The following is a 21,933-nucleotide window of genomic DNA, read 5'->3' on the forward strand; positions in this document are numbered from 1 at the left end:
CCGTTCTGGGGCACTGCAGCAATACAGGCATTTCTGCTCTCAAGGTCCATCATCACACAGCTATTTCTCTGCAAAGGGAGAAGAGCACAGAGAGAGGCCGGGTCCAGGCATGACCTCCTCCCAGCAACACCAAGTACTGTGGTTAAGCAGCAGCATTGATCCAGAATGCATCTGTGTTCAGCAATTTCCATTAGGATTTATACTTTTTTAGATTATATTTATGAAAAAAATCTTATGTCCGTCCCTACCCTTCTTGGAGTTTTGCTCAACTAGTATAGGGAGAGAGGAAAGTTAATTTACAATGTCTTCATATAAATTAATCTTCTGTTTTCTCCTTATAACATTAGTTATCACCTCATTTATTACATGCGTCTCAGGGGTGAGCAGCTTTAAAAAGGCTGCAGACAGCTATGAAATGAATGGTGTGAGATGTCAGATACATTTATTAAAAATGAAAATTAGGGAAAGAAGAGGATGTAGACGTATATTGTCTCAGTCACTCGCCACCAGCAGGCACCTCTTATACCAGAACTTATCCTCCTGCTCCAGGGCTTCTGCATATTAATTTCATTGATATTGTTATGCTCCGTGCTCACTATAATGTAAACATTTGTGAAATGTAACTTAGGAACTCAGCAGCTCATTAGCAGTGTCTATCAAGGGTTTGTTATGCAACACCCGTTAGAAAACCCCAAACCATTTTGCCAGCACAGCTGAACTTCGTACTGCTTCCACTTTTGTGTGGAGGGAAATTATTCACATAGCAAATGCAAATCGTAATGTCTGTGGAAGAATCTTGCTTTAGTCATTACGCTTTCTCCAGTTGATTGGGAGCTTCCTGCAGCATTTGTTGTAAGGTCCCAGGGTTTCCTGCAGTTGGGCCTTCATCACACACTGTGCTGCTGGCAGGCTGAGATGGACAGTGGGAGCTTCCTGCAGGATTCATAGCAGCCTCACTTTGCTGGGGAACAAAGTTAGGATCCAGAAAGTATGTATATGTATGTGTGGGAGTGTACGTGAAAAGCCTGATGTGACTGTGTGATACAGGTGTTCACATGGATGCTGAAGAATGCAAAGGTTTTGAAAACGTCCACTGAAACTCTTTGCCAAAGATAATTAAGGGTTAGAAGGTTTAATTAAAGAATCCAGCAATAACTGCAGCATCTGTGGACATTTAGAAGAACGTACGCCTCACTCTCTTTGGGTTTTAGAGCTGCAGACATTATAGAACAGTTTATTTTTAGGACCATGGTTTAAAGCCCTTCTTTTTCTTTGCATCTGCCACATTTTGGCAGTGAGACAGTATCACTGATAAAATCCGTTCTGAAGATGAGCTTTGCTTTTAAAGCCTGTGGCTGGACGTTCCTGTAGGTGTGGTGGCACCGGTGCAGAAAGCAGAAGCGGGGCTGGAGCTCCTGATGTTGCTGCTAGCGATTGCTCAAAGGTTATCTAAATCCAAACCCTTTTTGTTCTGTCTTCCTGCATTTGTGTATGTTCCAACAACTGCCGGTTAAGATATCCCTTATCAGAAATTGTTCTTGGAGAAAATTTTTCAGCTTCTTTCGGTTCTCCAAAATCCTGTCCTTGGTTGTTTGCAGCTCTGCCCTGCCTCGTGCACTCCATTCTGTGCTGTGTTTGCAGACTGGGTGATGCTTACACCTGTCTGGGCCTCAGCGAGCTCCTCAAGACCTTGCTCTCTGCATTCAGTCTCATTTTTCAAGCAGTAATTGGAATTTTCTGCAAGCACGAGTGTCTGGCGTCAAACAGAGTGATGACAGAGAGTAATAAAATGAAAAACCCTTTTCCCTCGGGGTAGGAAATCCTGAAATCTTTGTTCAAAACAGCACCGTGAACTCTAACTATGTGCTCTTTCGCCATCTCTTTGAGTTTGGTACGCCATCATTTCACAGCAACTTTTCCCTCTAATAGAATGATTCAGCAACTCAATTGCTTTCTCTGCAGTGTGAAGGCCCCTAGAAGATGCCACTGATTTTTTATACCTTTACCCCTGCTGCCCCGTGGTAAATTACTCAGCAGGAGCCCAGTCAGTCATTCAAATAATTATTTCCTTCCTCATATCTATATGCTGCCTATAGGCTTCATCCCGAAGGACTCTCTTTGTTTCTTCTTCCTAGTAGGAAGCTGGAGGTCAGGGCATGGGGGAAAGCTGCTCTGGCTCTGCTGTGCCTGCTCGCATAGTGGGAGCAGCTTCCTTGGTCCCCTCCATTTATTTCAAAATGGCAAAAGTAATGAGGAGATCTTGGTTTATGGCATCATGTAGCACTTTTCTTCTTCAGAGGTTCAAATCTTTAGCTTTGCTGAATTGTTTGGGCAGGTCACTGTCATCCAAGGAGTTACCAAGCCCCTGCTTAGTGCATCTTCTGCCTTATTTTGGATGAGCTTTCAAACATCATGCAACCTTCTGAGCCAGCAAGAAAAGAGCACTGCCACTTCATGTGAAATCCAGGCATGCTGCCCATGATATAACTCCTGTCTCCGTATGAGGGTAACTTCTGTTGCTGCTGGAAATAGAAATGTGCCAGAGAGCAGCATGAGCCATCTGCAGGTGGGGCGGTGAGGACAAAGTAGGGCCAGAAGCAAGGATAGATAATAAGCCCTTCCATACAATTTTCCTTACAATTCTCTGCATATCTGCCTTGCAGGTAACTTGATGAATGATCTCATGCATTGAGGTGATGGGATAGGATGTCCTCATGAAGATACAAGGCTAATTTGTCTTAATCACAGAAGTGTGAGGGATTTGGGTGGCTTTGCAATAATGACTACTATTTTCATTCAAACATAAGGAGTTTAAAGGTATCAAATAGATTTGTCTGATACAATTTTGTTTTTTTAAGAAAGGACACAATTAAAAAAAATGTCAAAAAAGACAAAATTAGCTCTTTTCATGCCAGACATGGAGTTTAAAGTCATATTTTTGTGAAAGTTTTAAAAATAAGTAAAATTAAGAAAAAGAAGTGTTCATTTTTCTGCCTTTTTCCAAGCTTGGAAATGAATGATCCAAATCAGATTACTCATAAATAGCCAATGTCTGTCAGACTACATCTGGATGCTGATATCTGTTACACATCGGTCTGCATCAGGATGGCTGATCCATTAACTGGAAGTGATTTAAAATCAAGAAAACGCCAGTGGTCATGATAAGAGATCATTCAAACAAAAGATTTGTGGAGGAAAAAAAATACATTTTTATAAAAGCTTTAATTAGATTTTGGCATAAAACATTATTTTAATGGGTTTTCTTTAATGAAGACTGCTCATTGTTTAGGTTGTACAGTAACAGGAAGGAAAAAAGGAATCTTGGATTCTATTTAAAGAGCAGCCTGTGAATTAAAAAGCTATTAAAGATTCTGCAGTCATTAACGGAAACATTTTGCATGAGAAAAGATTGCTGAATCCGTAGGGAGCATCGCGTCGCTTCGGACGAGGCTGGGTGCTAACATCTCCATGTTGTTTGCAGTGCACCCTGCTCTGAGATGAGCACTGTTTGTGTTCACCTCCTCTTGCACGTTGCCCCCACTTTGTAGTGGGAACACGTGTTGTGTATTATCACAGGTGAGGTCTCTTCTCTTGTTTGGGTTTTGAAAACTGAATTATTTGTCAACTCTCCAAAGGTCGATTCAAATCCATTCCAAATTTTATTTGATTAAAGCTATCGTGCTCAGAGCTGGAAAAATGAAACGCAAACAGCCGTAAGTTACTCTGTCTCAGATGGGTAAATGTCACGTGCAGAATGAAAGGGCTTTTTCACTAGGTTTAAGTGAAACACAGTCTTTATTTAGTGTCATGTTTTAATTTATTTATTTAAAAGCATTTATTTAAAGTTCTAAAAAACAAAGAATTCAATAAAGCAAGACAAGTGCAACTGCAAATGATTAATGATATAATTCTTGGTACTTTATAAAGTGTCTAACACTGAAGAGATTTATACAGTGCAGAATGGCAATTGTGCTTTGATGGAAGGAATAGGTAATCAATACCTGCAAGCTTAGAAAAAGTGTTCTATTTCCTCCTCTAATGATATAGGGTTTTTTGCAAGGCAAGGGTGTCTGGAGCATGAGACACTTGGAAGAAGAATTAATTTGAAATCTGTAGTGGAAGATCAGTTTCAATTAAAACTGCACTTGAATGTCCATGGAAAAAAAAACCCAGCCAGTTAGGCTTAAGCCTGATGGCTACCAGCAAGCAAATAAATCCCACTGCACTCTTCCTGATTAAGTTTTGTTGCGCATATTTTCTCTGGGAAGGAGATAGAGTTTATTTACTTTAGTCTCAACCTCAAAGCCAAAAATTTCCTTCTTTCCTGCCTCCCCAGCCCAGCCTCATCCCACTAATTGTTGGAGCTGGGCTGCTGAGGCTGTGGCCTCTATTTCTGCCTGCAATTGCTGCCATAGCGGCGTGGGTCATATTGCGTGTAATACCCTGCATATCAAAAAGTTCTGAAAGAAATTAATGAAAAACGTGGTCGTTTGTACATCCTGTGCTGATTTTAACTAGCAGGTCTTGAACCTTGAAATCAGAGCTTAGCCTTGTGGCTGTAATTTCGGATGTCAGGACTTGGAGTCACAGCTGCAGCACTAGGTTGGAGTTTTGAATTGCTGAGTTTCATTGCATTCGATTTTCCTTTAATAATTCAGCACCAGAATGGAAACATTTTATGCATGGAAACGAATGCTATCACATGAGGATAGCAGATAACGCTAGGCTTTTGGGGGTAAATTATACATTTAGAACCAAGTGAAGCTACTGTATTTATAGAAAGAGATGTGCTGCTGTATTAAACTAATTCCAACATGTTAAATTGGAAAAAGAAGACAGTGTGTTCTGTTGGGCTTTTTTAAGCGATACAAAGATTGGAAAAAGAACTGGAAAAAGAGGATGATGTGCTTGTTGAGGTTTTTTTAAGTGATACAAAGGCATAAAAGCTTTTAGAAGTCAGTACTGGGAAAAACTACATTTCAGCAAGAGTCAGTGCAGGTAACTAAGTCACATGAGGTTTTAACTTGCTGTGGTGCTTTGTTTGCCTGTTTACCCTTATGGCTTATTTTATTCATTTTGACAAGACAGTTTTCACTGTAAATTGATTGAGAGCTGGCTACGCTTTAGAGAGAAAAAAGGCCTTTGTGACAAGTTACGTGGAGGTAACCCTACAATCCCTGTTAAAATAAGTTGGCTTATTCAAAATTACAATCTGCCCATTGACTGAAGGGTCACCAAAATGCTTACAGAAATGTGAGTGCAGAGCTTCCTTTGAAAGCACAGCTGAAACCACTGCGATAGCCTCTGCGAGCAGAGTGCTTTTGAAAAGCTCACCCTGTGTTTACAACAAAGCCAAAAATGGGAGCTGGCAGGTTTGAGGATTTTGGGCGCTGCTAAACATTTTAAAGCAAATTCTGAAATTTCATGGAATAAATGCACAGGAAAGTAAATCTGAATTGCCAGTTAATTCACTGCAAAACAATTGCTAAGAGCATTCTGATTCAGGAAAAAAAAATGACTGCAAGTGGAACACATTTAGTTTTCCCCATGTAGGGCTTTTAATAATTTTGTTCTCCTTAGTTGCAGTACATTGGGAAATTAACTGAAAGTGGCTTTTGCTGACAATACAAGTTGAACAATGAGATAAATGAAAGTTGTTTTTTTTTTTTTAACCTAGGCAAATGATGTGAGTGATTTTTAAAGGGTATTGCAATTTTGCTTAATTGTAGTTGAAAATAAAGCACTTTCATGTTGTTTTGGTTACCATTCTGCATTTCAGAGGTGCACAGCAGGTGTGGCATCTGAGCACCTGGTGGAGCAGAGGTCAGCCCTGCCTGGTAACTTGGCTGTGGTGGATGGGGGAAACCTCTTCCCTCCCATCATCAATTTCCCTGTCTTTGCATGAGAAGAGTGGAGCCCTGCCACAAAGCTCTGGAGGAGCTGTGAGAGAGGAGTGCTTTGCAGGAACTGTGTGCTGTTATTTCAGGAGCTTAAACACAATGTTTGCACTCCCAGGAACATAATCTCTGTTAATATAATTTAAGAGTTGGAGCAGGAGGTCATAAGAAAAATGCAAAATTCACTGGAGATCCTCCTCCGTGTGCAGAGGTTCCTGGTGTTGTATTGCATCTGGAGCTGGTGTGTGATGGGGATAGCAAGGTCTTGGTCTGAAACGTTTCCTTCCACTCATGAGTTTTACTGACCATTCTTGCTGGAGAGGTATAGGATGGGCAGAGTGAATGCAGGTGGTGACAAGCAGCTTCTGCAGGCTGAGCAGTGTGTTGTGCCACTGCCTCTCACAGCACCGTGCCACACTGTGATGGATCACTGCCTTCCTTCCCATGGCAGCGGGGCCAGGGCAAACACACTGCAAAGTTTAGTTAAACAGTGAGGGGGTTAGGGACCATGAAGTGATCTGGGGCAGGTGAAAACTCCAGAACAGAGGTAGGACCTGTGCACCTCCTGTCGCTTGTGAGGTGGGTGTGCAGATGTGACAACTACTTCAGAAACCACTTAGAAATACTTCACTGCCTGGTGCTGAGTGAATTAGGACGTGCCATATACCTGGTGTGCTGGAGACAGAGGCTGCTCTGATGTTGCTTCTCGGAGCTGCAGCTCTTCTCTTGTTGACCAGTCCAGCAGCCAGCGATGGGCTCACCAGCACGGATGCATAGATTGCTTCTCAGAGCCTAAACTCCTCCTGGCTAAGAAATGAAACAGAAAACTCATGTAAGAGGAGCACCAAAAAGTTACAGCATTTTCTGGCAGATCACTGTTGTCTTCACTTCCTTCAGTAAAAGCTGTCTTTCTTTCCTTTGCTGTTTTCTTCAAATTTACTAATATCTTATTTGCTTTACTGCTTTATTTTCATTTTTTTTCCTGGCTTCTGAAGAAATGAGATCATTAATAAAGATCACATTATCTAATTAGAGCATTGTAGAAGAGCAAGTTAATGCTTAGCTGGTACATTGTGTATCTCTTCTAAGAAGGTAAATACATACTCATATATCATGGCTGAAGCTTTAGGAAAGTTCCTGTAAACCCAAGCTAATTCATAACATACGCATGAGAGGAACTTGGGAATTGCAGACAGAATAGTAATTAAAAAAATAAAAATAAAAGAGGTATTGTTTGTTAGTGCTAGAGGCAAAGTTTGAATGCTGCACGAAGCTAATGGTTTTTGATCTCTTTCTAAGTTTACAACAAGTCTTAAACTCTTTCAGATGCACGAAGTGTAGCAGCAGTGGTGTTACCTGGGGAGCCTAAGCACTTCATCCTCTTACTTCAGTGTTATTCAGTATTAAGGAGCCACCAGAATGTTAATTTAAGTGGTATTTTTTCACAGGTACCTATGGTCCCGAGCACTGGGTTACTTCCAGCGAGAAGTGTGGAGGGTCCCACCAGTCCCCCATAGACATCGTGGACCATCAGGCTCATGTTGGGGATGAGTATCAAGAACTGCAGCTCGATGGTTTTGACAATGAGTCTTCTAACAAGACTTGGATGAAAAACACAGGAAAAACGGGTATGTTCTCTTCTGTGTGCCTCCATAGCCTGCCTGCAGTCAATTAAAAATTCAAGCTGTGTTCCACCCTCCCCTTTTTTTATTGTTCTGTTGTTTGGGGTTTGCTTTTTAAAAAGAAATACCATTTTCCAGCAGCTGCCTCCTATCCCTGCCTTTGCATTCTGTGCAAATCTAGTTCTGCGGATTGATTTTAAGGTTCATTTTTAAGGGTTTATTTTTTTTTTTTTTGGTTCCCGATATAAAATAATTCTCTTGGTAGTCACTTGTTCCTCAGAATAAAAGGCTGTATGAGAGCTTCAAGGTGTAACCTTGAGTTATCAGCTTTGAGAGGCTGAAACATCTAATCCAAAAGAATGCTGAGATGCAAGGCTCAGACTTCGTAGGAAAGGGGAAGTTTTAGAAATCGGAAGGTTTTGGAGAAGAAAGAGCAATAAGCACTCAAAGTAGCGGGAGCTTATTAATGTGTTTCTGATATGATTATAGCACTGTGTTCTTCACTGAACTGAATCCTCTTCTGCTCTGTCTGTTCTGGCTTCCAGGGAAAAGAACAGTGCGAATACTGCTTATTTTTACCAAAACAGTTCACCAAAAGGTCAAGGTTGATTTATATGCAAAGCTGCATGCATTTGATTACTCTTTAATTCTAAAAATGTAAAAAGCAGAAATTATAAGGCCATCCTCTTCATTTGACAAGGTCAAATATTTTTAGGGAATTGGATTAAACCGCTAATTAATTCAATTTTATTTATTGGAAGTATATTTTTATCTTTATTAACATTCGACATGCGTGTCTGGAGTGCTTTAGGTAACAGGTTCCTCATCAGAGGTTTGTGAGCAAATCCTAGCCATGGACCTGCTGTGGTTTGCATGCAGCTGTGCCCGCAGCCTGACCCATCGCTCCCATGGGTCTTTGGGTATGACCCACAATCAGGGGTCCACTGGGTGCTTTGGGGCCAGCTGCATGGATTTAGTGGGAGCCATTGCCCCTCCACTGAGGAGGACACAGACTGGGTTCCTGCTTTCTTTCACAACAGAGCAAATCTGGTTAATGTAAGCCACTATTTTTTAATGCATTACCGAGGGGTTTTTTTTCAGCTCTGCTAAGAAATGCTCCTGTTTGCTCTGAAATCCTGACTTTATTGCCCTTTGTATCAAAATGAGGTTCAGGGGAGGCTGAATGCTACGGAAATTTGGTGCTTAATTAATGTATTCATGTTATGTACCCTGCTCTTTTGGTCACAAAGCGGCGTGTGCGGTTACTAGCAATAACCATAATTAGAAATACCAAGAAAAAACGATGGTGCTTTTCTTCCAAGAGAAATGTTAATGTTATATGGTAAGTATAATGGGAACATATTGCTGCACATATAATAGGAAACCATGCAGAACCAAAACGTGCCAGCGAATGTTCCAGTCTCCACGCAGTTGGCAGTGAAAGCTGTATCTTCAGTTTCCTTTGCTGGCTGATTTTTAGCACCTCTGCTATATTTTATTTCCTCACCCATTGGGGTGTGGATTTTTGCTGACAAGTTATTGCTTCTCAGGACAACTGCAACTATCGATGTTCTTGGGTAACTTACAGATTTTGCTGGTTAGGCAAAGACTCTTTTTGCCCAGCTGTCATCCATGAGCCTTCTGCTGAGCTCTTAACTCCTCCCTTGATTTATCACATTCCATTCCCATGGTTTACTGACCTTTGGAAGAAACTTGTCAGGGATTACTTTTTAAGGTAGTAAGTGGTACAGCAACAAACCAAGTAGGATGTTTTGGCCTATGGGTAGAACGTAGAAGCAAGTTGTGCCAGCTGTGATGAGTGTTGGCAGTAGTATTGGAGTAGAAGACCATGGGAGACCTTCCTGTTGCTGATTGACAGGAAGATAAGTTTTGATTTAAGCAATGGTGGTAGATGTAATGACTGGTTAAAGAAGACCAGGGTCTGAGGAGAAACCAGAGGTCCTTAACCTCGATGCTCATTAACTGGCAGAAAATGCATAGTATGGGTTATTGCTATTTGACTGGTAGTTTTTCGTTTATTAGAATAGAACAATTAGTTACTTTCATGCTTTTAAATATTAAAAAGTAAAAAGTTTTTTGCTCTTTGGATTTGTTGTACTCTTTTCTGCTTTCTCTCCATATCAGCTAAAGGGCAGCTATGTACAGAAAACAGAGCTTCATTCAGAAAATGAACATACATTCATTATGCCTCTGCCTCAACCATAAATGTTTTGTGCAGGTTTACACTGGCAAAAGCACTAATGTGGGTTTGGTTTCATCAACACAGAAGCTGGTTCCCAAGTGGTAAAAATTACTTGGAGAGTAGAAGTACTTTTCATGGTTGTTGTTGCCTGTGCCACTTTGTAATTTAGCATTAGCTGGTGTCAGCTGTGCCTGAGGCTTATGGAGCTTCTAGGCACTGCCCTGTGAGATTAGGGCACCTGTGGGAGCAGTTCCCTTGCCAGCAGTGCTTGCACTGCAGCTTTACCCCTCCTTTTATCACCCAGAGCTTCTGAAAACTCTGAGAAACATGCTGACATTGCTGCTGGAGGTGAGTTTGGGTAGTCTTCATACCTTGCATGCTTCTCAGGCTGGGTCAGAGCTGCTCTACTAAGGCAAGGGAAGAGCTGCTTTGTTTCCAGGCTTGGTTTTGCTTTCAGGAAGGTGCAAGATGCACAGCTCCGCCCCAGTCCTGCAAATACCTCCTTTGCTTTTGAAATCTCAATAGTACAGTACTTTAAACCTAGCAGTTGGGGGCATTGATTCTTCCTGTGCACTCTGCATGACTTACTGGATAAAAGCAGTGGCTCTCAAACCCAGTTTGGTTGTTCCAGTCCCAAATACCAGAAATCATGTGGAGAGGAGGAAAACCCCCACATTAGTGGCAACTAGGAGGTGCTGCTGTGATAGCGAGGTGCTGGGAACACGTGCTGTGCAGCTCAGCAGTGTAAGAAGTTCTCTAAAATGAACAATTAGATGAACATTTCAGATTGTATATCCTCCTAATTACCCTTTTAATTATTCATCTAAAACAAGTAAAATGACCCCTGACAGAGCCATAAATGATTTAGGAACTATCAAATATTTATTAGATGCAACTGAATCCCCAAAGAGATTTTTACAGATGCACACAAATCTACTTTCCTGTATTCTTTTAAGTCCTCCAATTTTGTCTGTGGAATTTCGAACCAACTGAGTGAGATGTTCAGTATCTAGAATACTGCTGATCTCGTTGAGAATTTTGTAAGGGAAGAGGATAGCAGCCATGCTTTTAGTCATTTGTGTTTCACAGCATTGGTGTAAGGATGCAGCAGTACCTGAGTGATGCAGACAGTATCCTACAGCCTCCAGTCTTCCCACACAAGTGCTTTTGATGCAAGGGGAACCAGAACTCATGAAAGAGCCCTATGATGTCACTGGTACAATTAATAAAAAGCTGAACTTCACACGCACTTCAACGTTTAGATGGTTTTAACTTAAACAATTAGATATTTCTTAGTTGCCCAGTTGCACCTGAGGTGGAGCTGCTGTAGCCCATGGTCTGTACTTGCTGGGAGCAGCTCTGCCATGGCAGCCAGCCTCGCCTGCAGGATGAAGTGATTCACCAGCAGAGGAAAAGCTCTTGTTTCACAACCAGCCTCTAGATTTTTTCCAGCACTGAATAAAACCCTCTGTTACATAATAAAAATGGATTTATATTAAAGTTCCTGTTGTGATGACACAGCTGGATTGAGAACAGAGAGAAATCCTTGTGGGTTAAGCTTCCCTTATTTACAAAAAAAAATTTAAACAAAAATTTTAAAAAGGACAACAGAAAACACAACTTTAATCACAGGATTCTGGACAGAGCAACCAGTGGTCTGCAATGGCTTTTACAGGAACAAAATGCTAATTTTAGTTCTGTTTTTGAGCACCAGTTTTGCAAAGAATTAGAGGGTAGGATTTTGCAAGGAGTCATTATTAGAATGTATGCATGTTAAAGGTGGGAGATGCTGAAATAGTGGGTGATCTTGTACTGAGAGCGGTGGACAGGGATGTTGGAAAACTGGATTCAGTTCTTGGTGGGACCGTAGACCTCCCCGTAACACATACCATTTTCCACTGTATGACTTTGCCCTCTGTTTGGACCTACAGCTTTTATTGTTGCATAAAATATAAAGGCTTTTCAGAAGTGAAAAGAAATTACAAAGTAGATCCTTTTGACCCTTACTGAATCATGTAACAGTAATGTCAGTTACTGTAACAAAAGAACCAAAACAGTTCTGATGGGGGACTTCTCTTGAGTGGGTCTCAAAAGCATTATTGTCACTCTCCCTGTTTTACAGAAGGGAGGGACAGAGAGGTCAAGGAAGGTACCTGCCATGCCCAGTAGTGGAGGGGGGACAGGGCAAAAAGGCCCTTTTCCCCTCGTAACTTAGAGGAAATGCAACAAACAGAGGATCCATTCTTCTTCTAACTGGTTATCTGCAGACCTTCAGTGACTTGCAAGGCCAAGCAGTGTAGTCAGCCATTACTCCCTGCAACCACATTAAATGGTTCTTGATGAAGTTTGCCATTTAAATTTTAATCAAAGTCCAATGGTAAAAATTGCTTGCAAAATTTGGGTTTGGTGGTTTTCTGTAGCCCGTATAGCTTTATAATCACTTCCATAATTAGCCAACCTTATATGTAGCTTTTTCTTTTTTTTTTTTTAACCAATCCCTGTGAAGAGGAGAATGATGACCTCACCTTTTACTTCCATTAGAAGAAATATTCTAATATAATGAGCAAAACCTGCAAGCGCTTCAAAAAACTGTGCTAAGAAGGTCTTTCTCCCTGTTCTGTGTGTGCAGTTGCTATCCTGCTGAAGGACGATTACTTTGTCAGCGGCGCCGGGTTGCCAGGCAGATTCAAGGCAGAGAAGGTGGAGTTCCACTGGGGTCAGAGCAATGGATCAGCAGGCTCCGAGCACAGCATCAATGGCAAGAGGTTCCCTGTTGAGGTGAGTGGAAAGACATGTGCTTCTGTTCTCCAAAAAAAAATAAAATAAAATCAGAATGTATTGCTGTAGTTTGAGATGGCTGTGAAATAGGGCAATGTTTCCTTCAGTGAACATATCACTTTCAAGGCCCTTCTGGCCCTCGCAGCACACTATCTATCATCTCTTATGTGCTTTTGCAGTGTCAGCTCCGAGCTGTGCTTTGCTCGCATTGCTAGCTCTCACGTCCCGTGGGCTGAGTTTCAAACTGCCACTTTTCTGGTTTCTCCCATAAGCTCTCCATGTGTGGGAGGATCCCCTTGCAAATATCTGCAAAGTGACCTCGTTGTCCTCCAAATCTTTTATTTCCCAAGGTGCTTACAAACAAGTAGCTAGCAGTGGCTTGGGAGCCATCGTGCTGCCACTGCTGCCTTTCATCAGCACTGCTTCCTTGCACGCGTGCGGCCTGCTGCATGCATTCAAGGTTTTGCCTGGTGAAATAAACTTATCTGGAATTACCCTTTCTTGTTTGTAATCAAATGAGTGCTTTCAAATCAAGGTGAGTCCTGTTGTGGCATGTGGATGTGGATGGTTTGTAGGGTGCTCTGCTAACCCAGAAGGCTCACGCGGACAGTCGTGGTTTTCCTGTGGGCTGGGCCTTGGCAGAACTTGATTCAAGCCCCAGCTTGCCATAATACATCTTGTGTGACTTCAGCCAAGTCCCTTTTTTCAGAGCATGAAAATGGGATCCCAAAGCACAAAGGGAGGTTGTAATAGACCCTAGTGCCTGACAAAAAAAAAAAAAAAAGAAAAGAATAGCAATTTACATCTTTCTGCTGCAACTATCCATGTGCGCTCTTTTTTTCAGGGAGTAGGGCTGGTGAAGGAGCCTGGACCTTCTTTTTGGAATCAGAAATAGTATTTCCACTTCACAAACCCTTTCTTATGATGCCAAGGCTATTTGATGCTGGCTTGATTGATAGAAGCTGCTTTGGGGAAAAAAAATAAAGAAAATTCTCAAGAAATAATTTTCCTTTAATTTAAATATTCTTTATTTACCTTTCAACTGTTTGGAATGCTTATTTTGTCTACTTTAAAATTGAAAAGAAAAAAAAAGAATCTGCCCTTCTGAATTCTGTTGCTGTTCATGAATGCTGTGCACAATAATTTGCTGTATCAGATAGGTTTAGGATAAATCCTAATAATGAAAATGCAATTTTCCAAGTGATTTGTATTCATTGCAATGGCACGAGCCTCTGATCTTTGACCTTTCTAAGTATGAATGTATTCAGCAGAATTCCCATAGATTTTCCTTTATTGGTTTTTAGAGGAAGAGCATTTTCCTAAGCGAGCCTTTCTCTGTTGCTTTGCTATGTGACACCTCTTTAAGATTTCCAAATTTTGTCTAATTTATTAAGGCATGTGCTGGAAAGGATTTTCCTGAGTGGATTTTAAAGGGTGCTCAAAATATCTATAGGTCCAAGGTGATAAAACTTTTTTCTTCTTGCAAAAGTAGTCCATACAGTTGAGTTTTTACCTCTCAAGCAGTAGCTGTGCACATGTGCACAGTGGAGCTTTTAATTTGTAACGCTTATTGTAGTTCAGCGTGCAAATGCTTGATGCTGGGAGATCTGTGCCAGAAGTGCTGTGTTTCATTTCAGAAATAACATTTCTAGGTGGGCTGTTGAAAGGAAAGAAAACAAAATCCCATCCTACAGAAAGTAAAGCTCAAATCAGTCTGACTGTTCTGAGTCCCTGGCAGAGGCAAGGGTTTTAAGGAGTGCACACAGGTATTAACATGCCAGGTCTGCAGCAGTTACAGTGGAAATGCAGTAGAAAACAAACATTTTCTGAGTCTAATTGAGAAACCAGATGTGGACTGTGCAAAACCCATCGGTTCCAAAGCACATCCCAGGGGAACACAGATAAATCAGCGTCTTCCGTAGACTGCTCCATACGCGTGAAGTTTAGATGGTTTTTTCCCCTGGGAAACAAACTGCTTGCTGATAGTCTTTTTTCTTGAAGAGGATACAGAAAGTAATTAGAAATGTCAGATATAATACAGAGCATTATTGTTTGACCATGTTGTTTGGTTTTTATTATTACAACTAATGTGTCAGATGGTAAGGCTGTCTACGTTAATTGGTTTCCTTCATTGAAGCCCATCTGGATCATATTTTTTTGTGATTTATCTGTTAAATTAGTTGGTAAGATATATGAGAATGTCCTTTTGTTTCCTACTTTAAAGGCATGTTGGATCAAAGGCATATTATCTTGCTGTACTTTTTTGCATGTGTAGCATATTGTGATTCCTTTTTAAACTATGGCATATGTAATGGTATTCTAAATGGTTTCCTTCATTATATGGTCTTGATTGCTTATTTATTGATCAGATTTTCCTTGATGATACTTTATCCTTATGAAGTCATTATGAACTTGGCTTTCTCTGAAGTATCATTTATGAGTGGAGACGAACGTATGTCTCAAACTTTAATCCGTGATCCGATGCTGGTCCATGATACCAGGCCTGGTCAGCATCAGCTTCAAGTTTCTTTTTTCCTCCTCCTTGACATTTTAGCATCCTGATCGTTGAGGCCAATAACACTAGTGCTGTGATGCTGAAGATTAAAGCAAGACCATTAGTGCATTGCTGTGCAAGTGGAGCGTGAATCCTAATGAGGATGTGGGCTCTGTGCCAGTTTAGAAAAAGTCTCTCTCCTTTTTTCTTCAAGTCAAGAAAAGTTTTTGACGTTGCAGTCTCTACATTTTAATGAATTGCTGACTCCTTTGTATTTTGTTATTGTACTTCTCCATTATAATTACTCGGGCTTTTCTTCTGCTTTCTGAAGTTGAGGCATTACAAACGGACATGCAAACGCCAGAAACCATTTAAATGGCAAAGTGACAAAACTGCCGTAAAGAAGCGGAGCTTCCCTCAGGCCAGGAGAGAACCCAGGTTCCCCTCATTAGCGCCAAGAGGAATAATTGAAGCCCTTTCATCTCTGGTGCCACTGCCTGGCTTCCAGCCCTGCCTGCTGCGGGCCATGCTGGTGGCGTGGGTTCCTGCCGTGGGGAAGCCCTGCACTCAGAGCTGACGCAGCACCGCTGCGCTGGCGATGCTTGCTGCTGCCATCCCAGCCTAGCTGGGATTCTGAGCCGCCTCGTCCTCATTTCTATGCAAAATGCTGATTATTTCTGTGAAGAGCAGAAATCAGAAGAGTGATTTTAATCATGACTGTGTTAATTTGATGTGAGCTTTGGCTGTTTATGAGCTTTCTCTTTAATGGCGCTAATTGTCAGTTATAATGTGAACACCATTATATAGTAATATACAGTAATTTATTTAGTAAATGAGAATCTTATTCCAAGGACCATACTGCAATATGCCATAGAGACCTCATCTCTTTAATCTTACATGAACCAACTTGCACTTTCTAGGCCAAATTGGGTATAGGAACATCAACTTGGCTTCTGGAAAACAATGTGATTTTGTTGTACCCACAAGCACCAGCATGTGTGTTTTTGGAGATCTCTAGTTCTTCATTTAAAACAAACCAACAGCAACAACAACAAAATACACAACCCAAGAAGAAAACTAAACCACAAAGCATCCCAACAGAAAATGAAGAGCTAGCACTCTTTCATGTTAATTAACGAGTTTTTACATTATGATGATTGATTCATTTTGTGTAATTATTATTATAAACAATAATTTGCATTAACATTTTTTGCTGTTCTTTAAGCGTGCTCCTTAGAAGACCTTCCAGGTTCTAATGGTATCTTTGTTCTTGCTATTTCTTTGATTCTCTTCCTTTTCCCCTTGAGTATACACACTACCTTCAGCATTATGTAGATCTCCAGCTAGTTGCTCTAATTTGAATGCTCAGATCTCCTTGCCAAAGGTTATCACCATTCACTATCTTACCTCTCATTATGCCACTTAAATTCTCATGTTTTATGCTATCATAGACAGAAGACGATCAATGTTATTAAAGTCAAAAAACTGTGTGGTACTCAGCGCACAAAAGCCTTTATTACAGGGTATAAGCTGAGACTAGGTCGTCTTCTGTGGGGTCATCCTGAATGGTAATTCTTTCTGACATCCTAAGTGTCATCTACTGTATTTCTCCAGGCTTTTGTCCACCTGTGGATGATGGGATATTTGCTATTTAGAGACAAGTCCTTTCTTGTTCAGTTTGAATGAATTTATTTATTTTTTTTAAGTTTTACACTTGCTGCATTTCTAAGTTCATTTGAGTTTGTGTGTGTGTTCTTTTTATTTTTTTCCTTTGACATATTAAAAGAACATATCGCAATATGCTTTCTTGATATCCAGGAGAGAACTAGCACCCTGTGCTGTTGTGTTGCAGTGAGGTTTATTATTTCTGGCATCCAGCATCTCTAGTAATTGTAATTTTGCAAAAATCTCTGGTGTTGGCTTGAAGTACAAGTAAAGACTGATTGTGGAGTAGAGTGCCAGCACTGGTTTTATTCCCTTGTATTCTGTTTACTAGTTGCTCTTCAAATTTCCTTGCTTCCATCTGGCAGGATGTAGCAAAGTAGAAGTCAATAAATGATGGAAGGACCTAAAGGGGACCACTGGGGATACATCACAGTGAGACGCATTGACTGTCTGAAGTAATTTTACTGTAATATTCTCTCTAAGGACCGAATCCTCAGTTATACAGGGATTCTTAGAGCTCCCAGTGACTGTGATGGGAGTCACGCTCATGAAACTGAGTGAGGAATTGGCTCCATACCCATGCTGTCTGGGCTGTAGAGTGCTCTGGGAATTTAGCATGCGCTGCTTATTCTGTCTGGATCTCTCATAGCACCTCTGACTTAATCATTCAGATGTGGAGATGGCTTGGGGATTTTCAGATTTAATTATTTTTTCATTTTTTGTTTCCAACTGACAATTTGCAGGATTTTTAAATCTCTTCTCTTACGGTCTATCTGCCCTTTCTCCACCATCTTCTAGGAGAGCCATAATGTAATCTAAAAATACAAGATAATAAAAACCCCCAAGATGTTGCTCTGCCTTACCTTCCCTCCAGCGTTATTCCTCTTTACTTTTCAGCACCTTTAAAACTTGTTCAGGTTTCTCATCATCAGGAAATCAGTGGGATGTAATTTTAAAACACGAAATAGATGGATATTGGCTGAATACATGGCTGGGTTTATATCATGTTGTGCTGCAAAGACTGTGAGCAGTGCAATCAAACATAATCTTATAACTGTTCGTTTTACTGTTTTATTTTCCTTAGTGTAGCTGTTGCACTGACTCCTCACAGTTGTCTTTAGTGCCTCCCATACACTGACAGGAGAATCAGTTGATGCTTTAATTAATGACTTTATTGCAAGCAAGGTTCCATTTTAGTGCAGAATGCTTCATCTTGTAGTAGTGAAATATCTAGTCTCCATCTGGCTGATCTTTTCTGTGATGCCCTGTGATAATTAACAAGAAACACGAGAGGATGGTCTGAAATTAAAATATGTTTAAATGCAGAGATTAGCATATTGTGGGACTTTGTGTGTAGACCCACACAAAACTCAGGGAGGTAACAACCGTGTGGCTTTATGGCTGTATCTTCCTGCCAGGCCTCCATAATTTCTGGAGTCAGTTTGAAAATGTTACAACACATTCATAGTCTTATTTTGAAGTAACTATTCAACAACATGATCTAGATATTCTTTTTATATTTGATGGGAATGTCCTGCTTCTCCCAAAGGATTTTTGCTCTCTTGTTGAAAAGGTCTGAGTTACATTGCAATTACGTATGTTAATGATGAGCTAAGTGTTGTACATTCCTCTTAACATAAATCCCTGGTTTTCAATGTAATTGACTGGAATCTGGAAAGAGTGACAAGGAGAAGGAGGATCAGATGGGGTGAAAATAAGAGATAAGAGGCTGACAGCCAGCTCTTGCTGTAAAGTAGAGTTATTTTGAATAGGAGAAAAATCAATACAAAGGTTGGAGAATTTGACAGAGTTATAAGAGGTACTTTAATGAAAGGTAGCAGATTCAATAGGATTGTTACTTGAAATGTGGGATTGTCTAAGCTAGAAAAATAGGACTGTCTCTCCCCAGCTGTAAAGGTGAGCTTTCTGTGCTGAGCTTATTGGGTACTTAGGCCACCCAGTTTTATGTCATTCACTCTGGGCACTTGGTGTGGTGAGAAAAGAGGAAAGTATGTGAGGGAGCTTGTTGTATTCTGTTCTTCTGATGAGTTACTTGATTACAGAGGGAAAGGAGAACAGGTGGTGGTAGCTATTTCTGCTGCTTCACCTGGCTCAGTGGCTACCAGAAAACCATCAAACCCAAGCAGAGTCAAGGCAAGGCATCATGGTGAGGAGGCCTTGTTTTCTGTGACTTCATTTGGCCTTGGATGTGAGGGACAGGCAGACTTTCATAGGGGCATTTAGCAGGAATTCCCCCCAGCGTGTCCATGTCAGACACCTTTCCCAGTGCTAACAATGAGAGGAGAGCAGGAAGGCTGTGCATAAAGGCTTTCAAACTCAGGTTAGAAGTGAAGAGTCAGCTGAACCACGGCAGCCCTCTGTGCGAGAACATTTTGGTCACAAGCATCCTCTTCCTTCAGTGTGGCTGGATTTGGGTAAGCAGATTGGATCGTGTGTGCATGTCATGCTCTGCAAAGTTGTTTGTCCCAAGACATTGCCAAAAACATGACAGGTTCTGGAAGTGTTCAGTATTACTTCTTCCTTTAGTCAAGTCTGACAGTGTTGGGTCTTAAGAGCATCTTCCTCTAGAGGTTTTTAGCCCTTTGAAGTCATTCCAATGAGACTCCTTGAAATAACAAAGATAGATAGCATGTGGGAAAAAATAAAAATAAAAGTTGCACAAATGTGTTCAGAACTGATAATGTTTCCTTGGCACTCAAAAAAAAAATACCAAACCAAACCAAAACCTTAGTGTGGTTAGCAGGCTGGTTGCTAGCTTGTCTGCCAGTTTTTCCCATGGAAGCCTTTTCACTGGGTCTCAAACAGTGAGAATAGATTTCATTGATATTAATTGTGATTTAAGGAAGCAAGCAGGAAATGATTTAAATTGTCTGTTATACTGGTGCTTTACTGATTGCATTTTTGTGGGTTTTCTTTTCCTGTAGAATTCTAAATAGTTGCTGTAATTTCATACCAAGAGAATAAATTGTGTCAGATGGTTGGGGTTTCTTTCCCAGTTAGGAAACTCAGTGCATTTAGTCAGGTTTTACGTTCTTCTGTTTTACCACACTGAAGTTTTTTCTGAGCGATGGTGATCAAAAGCTCATGTCAGTCGTGAGGCAAGATGCATCTTGTTGTCTGGTGCTCACAGCCCCAAAAACATTTTCATTAAAAGTGATTCTATAATGAGGGTCCCTGAAAGCTTTTTTTAATTCTGGCCGTGAGATGCATTCACTGCAGATCAGTATTATCCCATTTGCACTCAGGTGCCCTCCCACCCCTATCACTCCTTTCTCTTCTATATTGAGTTTGAAGCCCTTTGGGCCACGGAGTGTCTCATTGCTGGGTTCGTGCAGCCCAGTGGAATTCCTGCTCTGGCACACAGCAGTGCTTCTGCTGCGATAACCACAGACTTTGCAGGGACAAATTGCTTTGTTTTTTCTATGATAAAGCTTCATATGATGTAAGAGATCAGGCAGCAATATGAATGTAGCCCTTGTTATTTTCCCCCTGTTCACAGGCATTGTATTTTCCAGACAGGATGGGAAGGTTAACCAAAGTTGAAAAAGGATCTAAAAAACCCACAAGTGTTTACTGTCTGGTAGAAATAAAATAACAGTTGACTGCTTGAAAAAGAGAGAAAGGTATGTGTTTGCTTATGCTTTGAAACATACAGCACTCATCTCTTTGTAAAGAAAAAGCTATTTGGGTAAAACAGTCGTATCCCCTGTGTTCTCTTACTCCCTACTTTTCTACCCAGCTTAATATGCAAAATTTTTTTGTTGTCCAATTAGTTGAGCTTTTCAGCATGTGCCTCTTTTGTCACTGTCCTGGCTGTGCTCAGAGAGGCTTTCCTCTGTGCTCTTGCTGTAGAAAGCAGGCAAAGCAGACTCTTATTTTCCAGAAATGCATCACTCCTTCTGCTTACTTATGCCCTCAGCAGAAAAACCTTTGGTATAGGTTTCCTCAAAGAGGGCTTAGGTATCGTTGTCCATGGACCACTGAGTTTTTATAAAACATAGCTCCTGATTTACACATTTGTAAGAAATATGATTTTTGGTTTCCCACAAGTATTAGAAATGGCATTACCAGGTGGGAGAGAGTTTTTGCCCCCTGCATTGGGCTAACATTTTGTTAATGGTTCAGTCAAACATAGAAAATGGGACCTGGTGTGCCTAAAGAGAAGTCCAGAGAGGGCTGTTAGGAATGAAACTCTGTCCTGAGTTAAAGTTGAATCATTCTTTTCTGGAACTGGGAGGGATTCAGTTTTTGAACAGACCCTCAGACATCAAATCTAACATGGAGAGGCTGAGCTCCCTTTCTTGCTCACCCTGGGTAGTGAAATAAAAATCTGCATTAACAGATATCACAGCATATCATGTGTATGGTTATAGAAGGGCGACACAGCCGTGGGATGTGATTGTGGCAGGGATAGATTAAATTATGTGAATTTTGTCATGTTTGTCTTTATAGAGCTTTTAACTGTGTTTGTGTTTTGAAGTATCTGCAATACTGCTTGTGTTGGTTCTTTACTGAATTGGATTGCTGAAAGGGTGATTTTGGTTGATCTCAGATGATTTTTATTCCTACATCAAACCCTTCCATTCCTTCAGGGTGGCAATACCTACAGCTAAGATAAATTCAGTGCTCAACACCTGTGCACAGTTCTCAAGGGTTCCCAAAGAGCGGCAGATCTGACTTTTTAAAATGCAAAAGAACCCAGGGATAAGTAGCCAAAAGGGCAGAAAGTATCCAAAAAGAAGATGAAACCTCTTTTCCTTATTTTCTTATCACACTAGTTGAGAAGGAAATTCAGGTCTCCTTTCTCTTAGGTCCAGAGCCTCTTAGGTTGGGCTGGTGCTCTTGAAGAGGGTGGCTTGCTGGGCATTGAGTGATACATTTAATCTTCTGGTGGCACATAGCATAATATCCCTTAAGAAAAAGAAGTGTCACTGCGCCCAGTTTAGAACAGGAGACTGGAGATAACAGGAAGGTTTTTTAAAAAGAGTAATTTGAAATTCTTTGCTTGAGAGGCCTCATTCTGTTTGGGAGGCAGGAATGTGAGTGGTCACTTAATGAGCTGCATTCAAAAGATGAAATTTCAAGAGAGTAAAAATAAAACCCATTATTTCCTGAACATAGAGTCACCCATCCTCCAATCCATAGTTGTGCCTTTCTCCTCAATCTTGTCTGTTATTCCTCTCATTCACAGTTTAACTAGGAAAATTTTTAGAGATCGAGGAAATATTCCTCAAGGAAATACCTGCAGTAGAT

The 21,933-nt window shown here is 40.9% G+C and overlaps 1 protein-coding gene across 1 annotated transcript in view; it reads left to right on the plus strand.

Annotated features, from left to right (window-relative positions):
- PTPRG (protein tyrosine phosphatase receptor type G) overlaps nucleotides 1-21,933 on the plus strand; it is a 375,335-nt gene that overhangs the window by 192,952 nt on the left and 160,450 nt on the right. Inside the window, exons 3-4 of the mRNA XM_065749431.1 lie at nucleotides 7,346-7,525; nucleotides 12,352-12,500. Of these exons, the coding sequence (XP_065605503.1) occupies nucleotides 7,346-7,525; nucleotides 12,352-12,500 (329 nt within the window). The remainder of the gene's footprint in view (nucleotides 1-7,345; nucleotides 7,526-12,351; nucleotides 12,501-21,933) is intronic.

Source organism: Cyrtonyx montezumae, unplaced genomic scaffold (genome assembly GCF_038088225.1).
Source record: "Cyrtonyx montezumae isolate F1298 unplaced genomic scaffold, pur_monq_1.0 scaffold_6, whole genome shotgun sequence".
Lineage (NCBI taxonomy): Eukaryota > Metazoa > Chordata > Aves > Galliformes > Odontophoridae > Cyrtonyx > Cyrtonyx montezumae.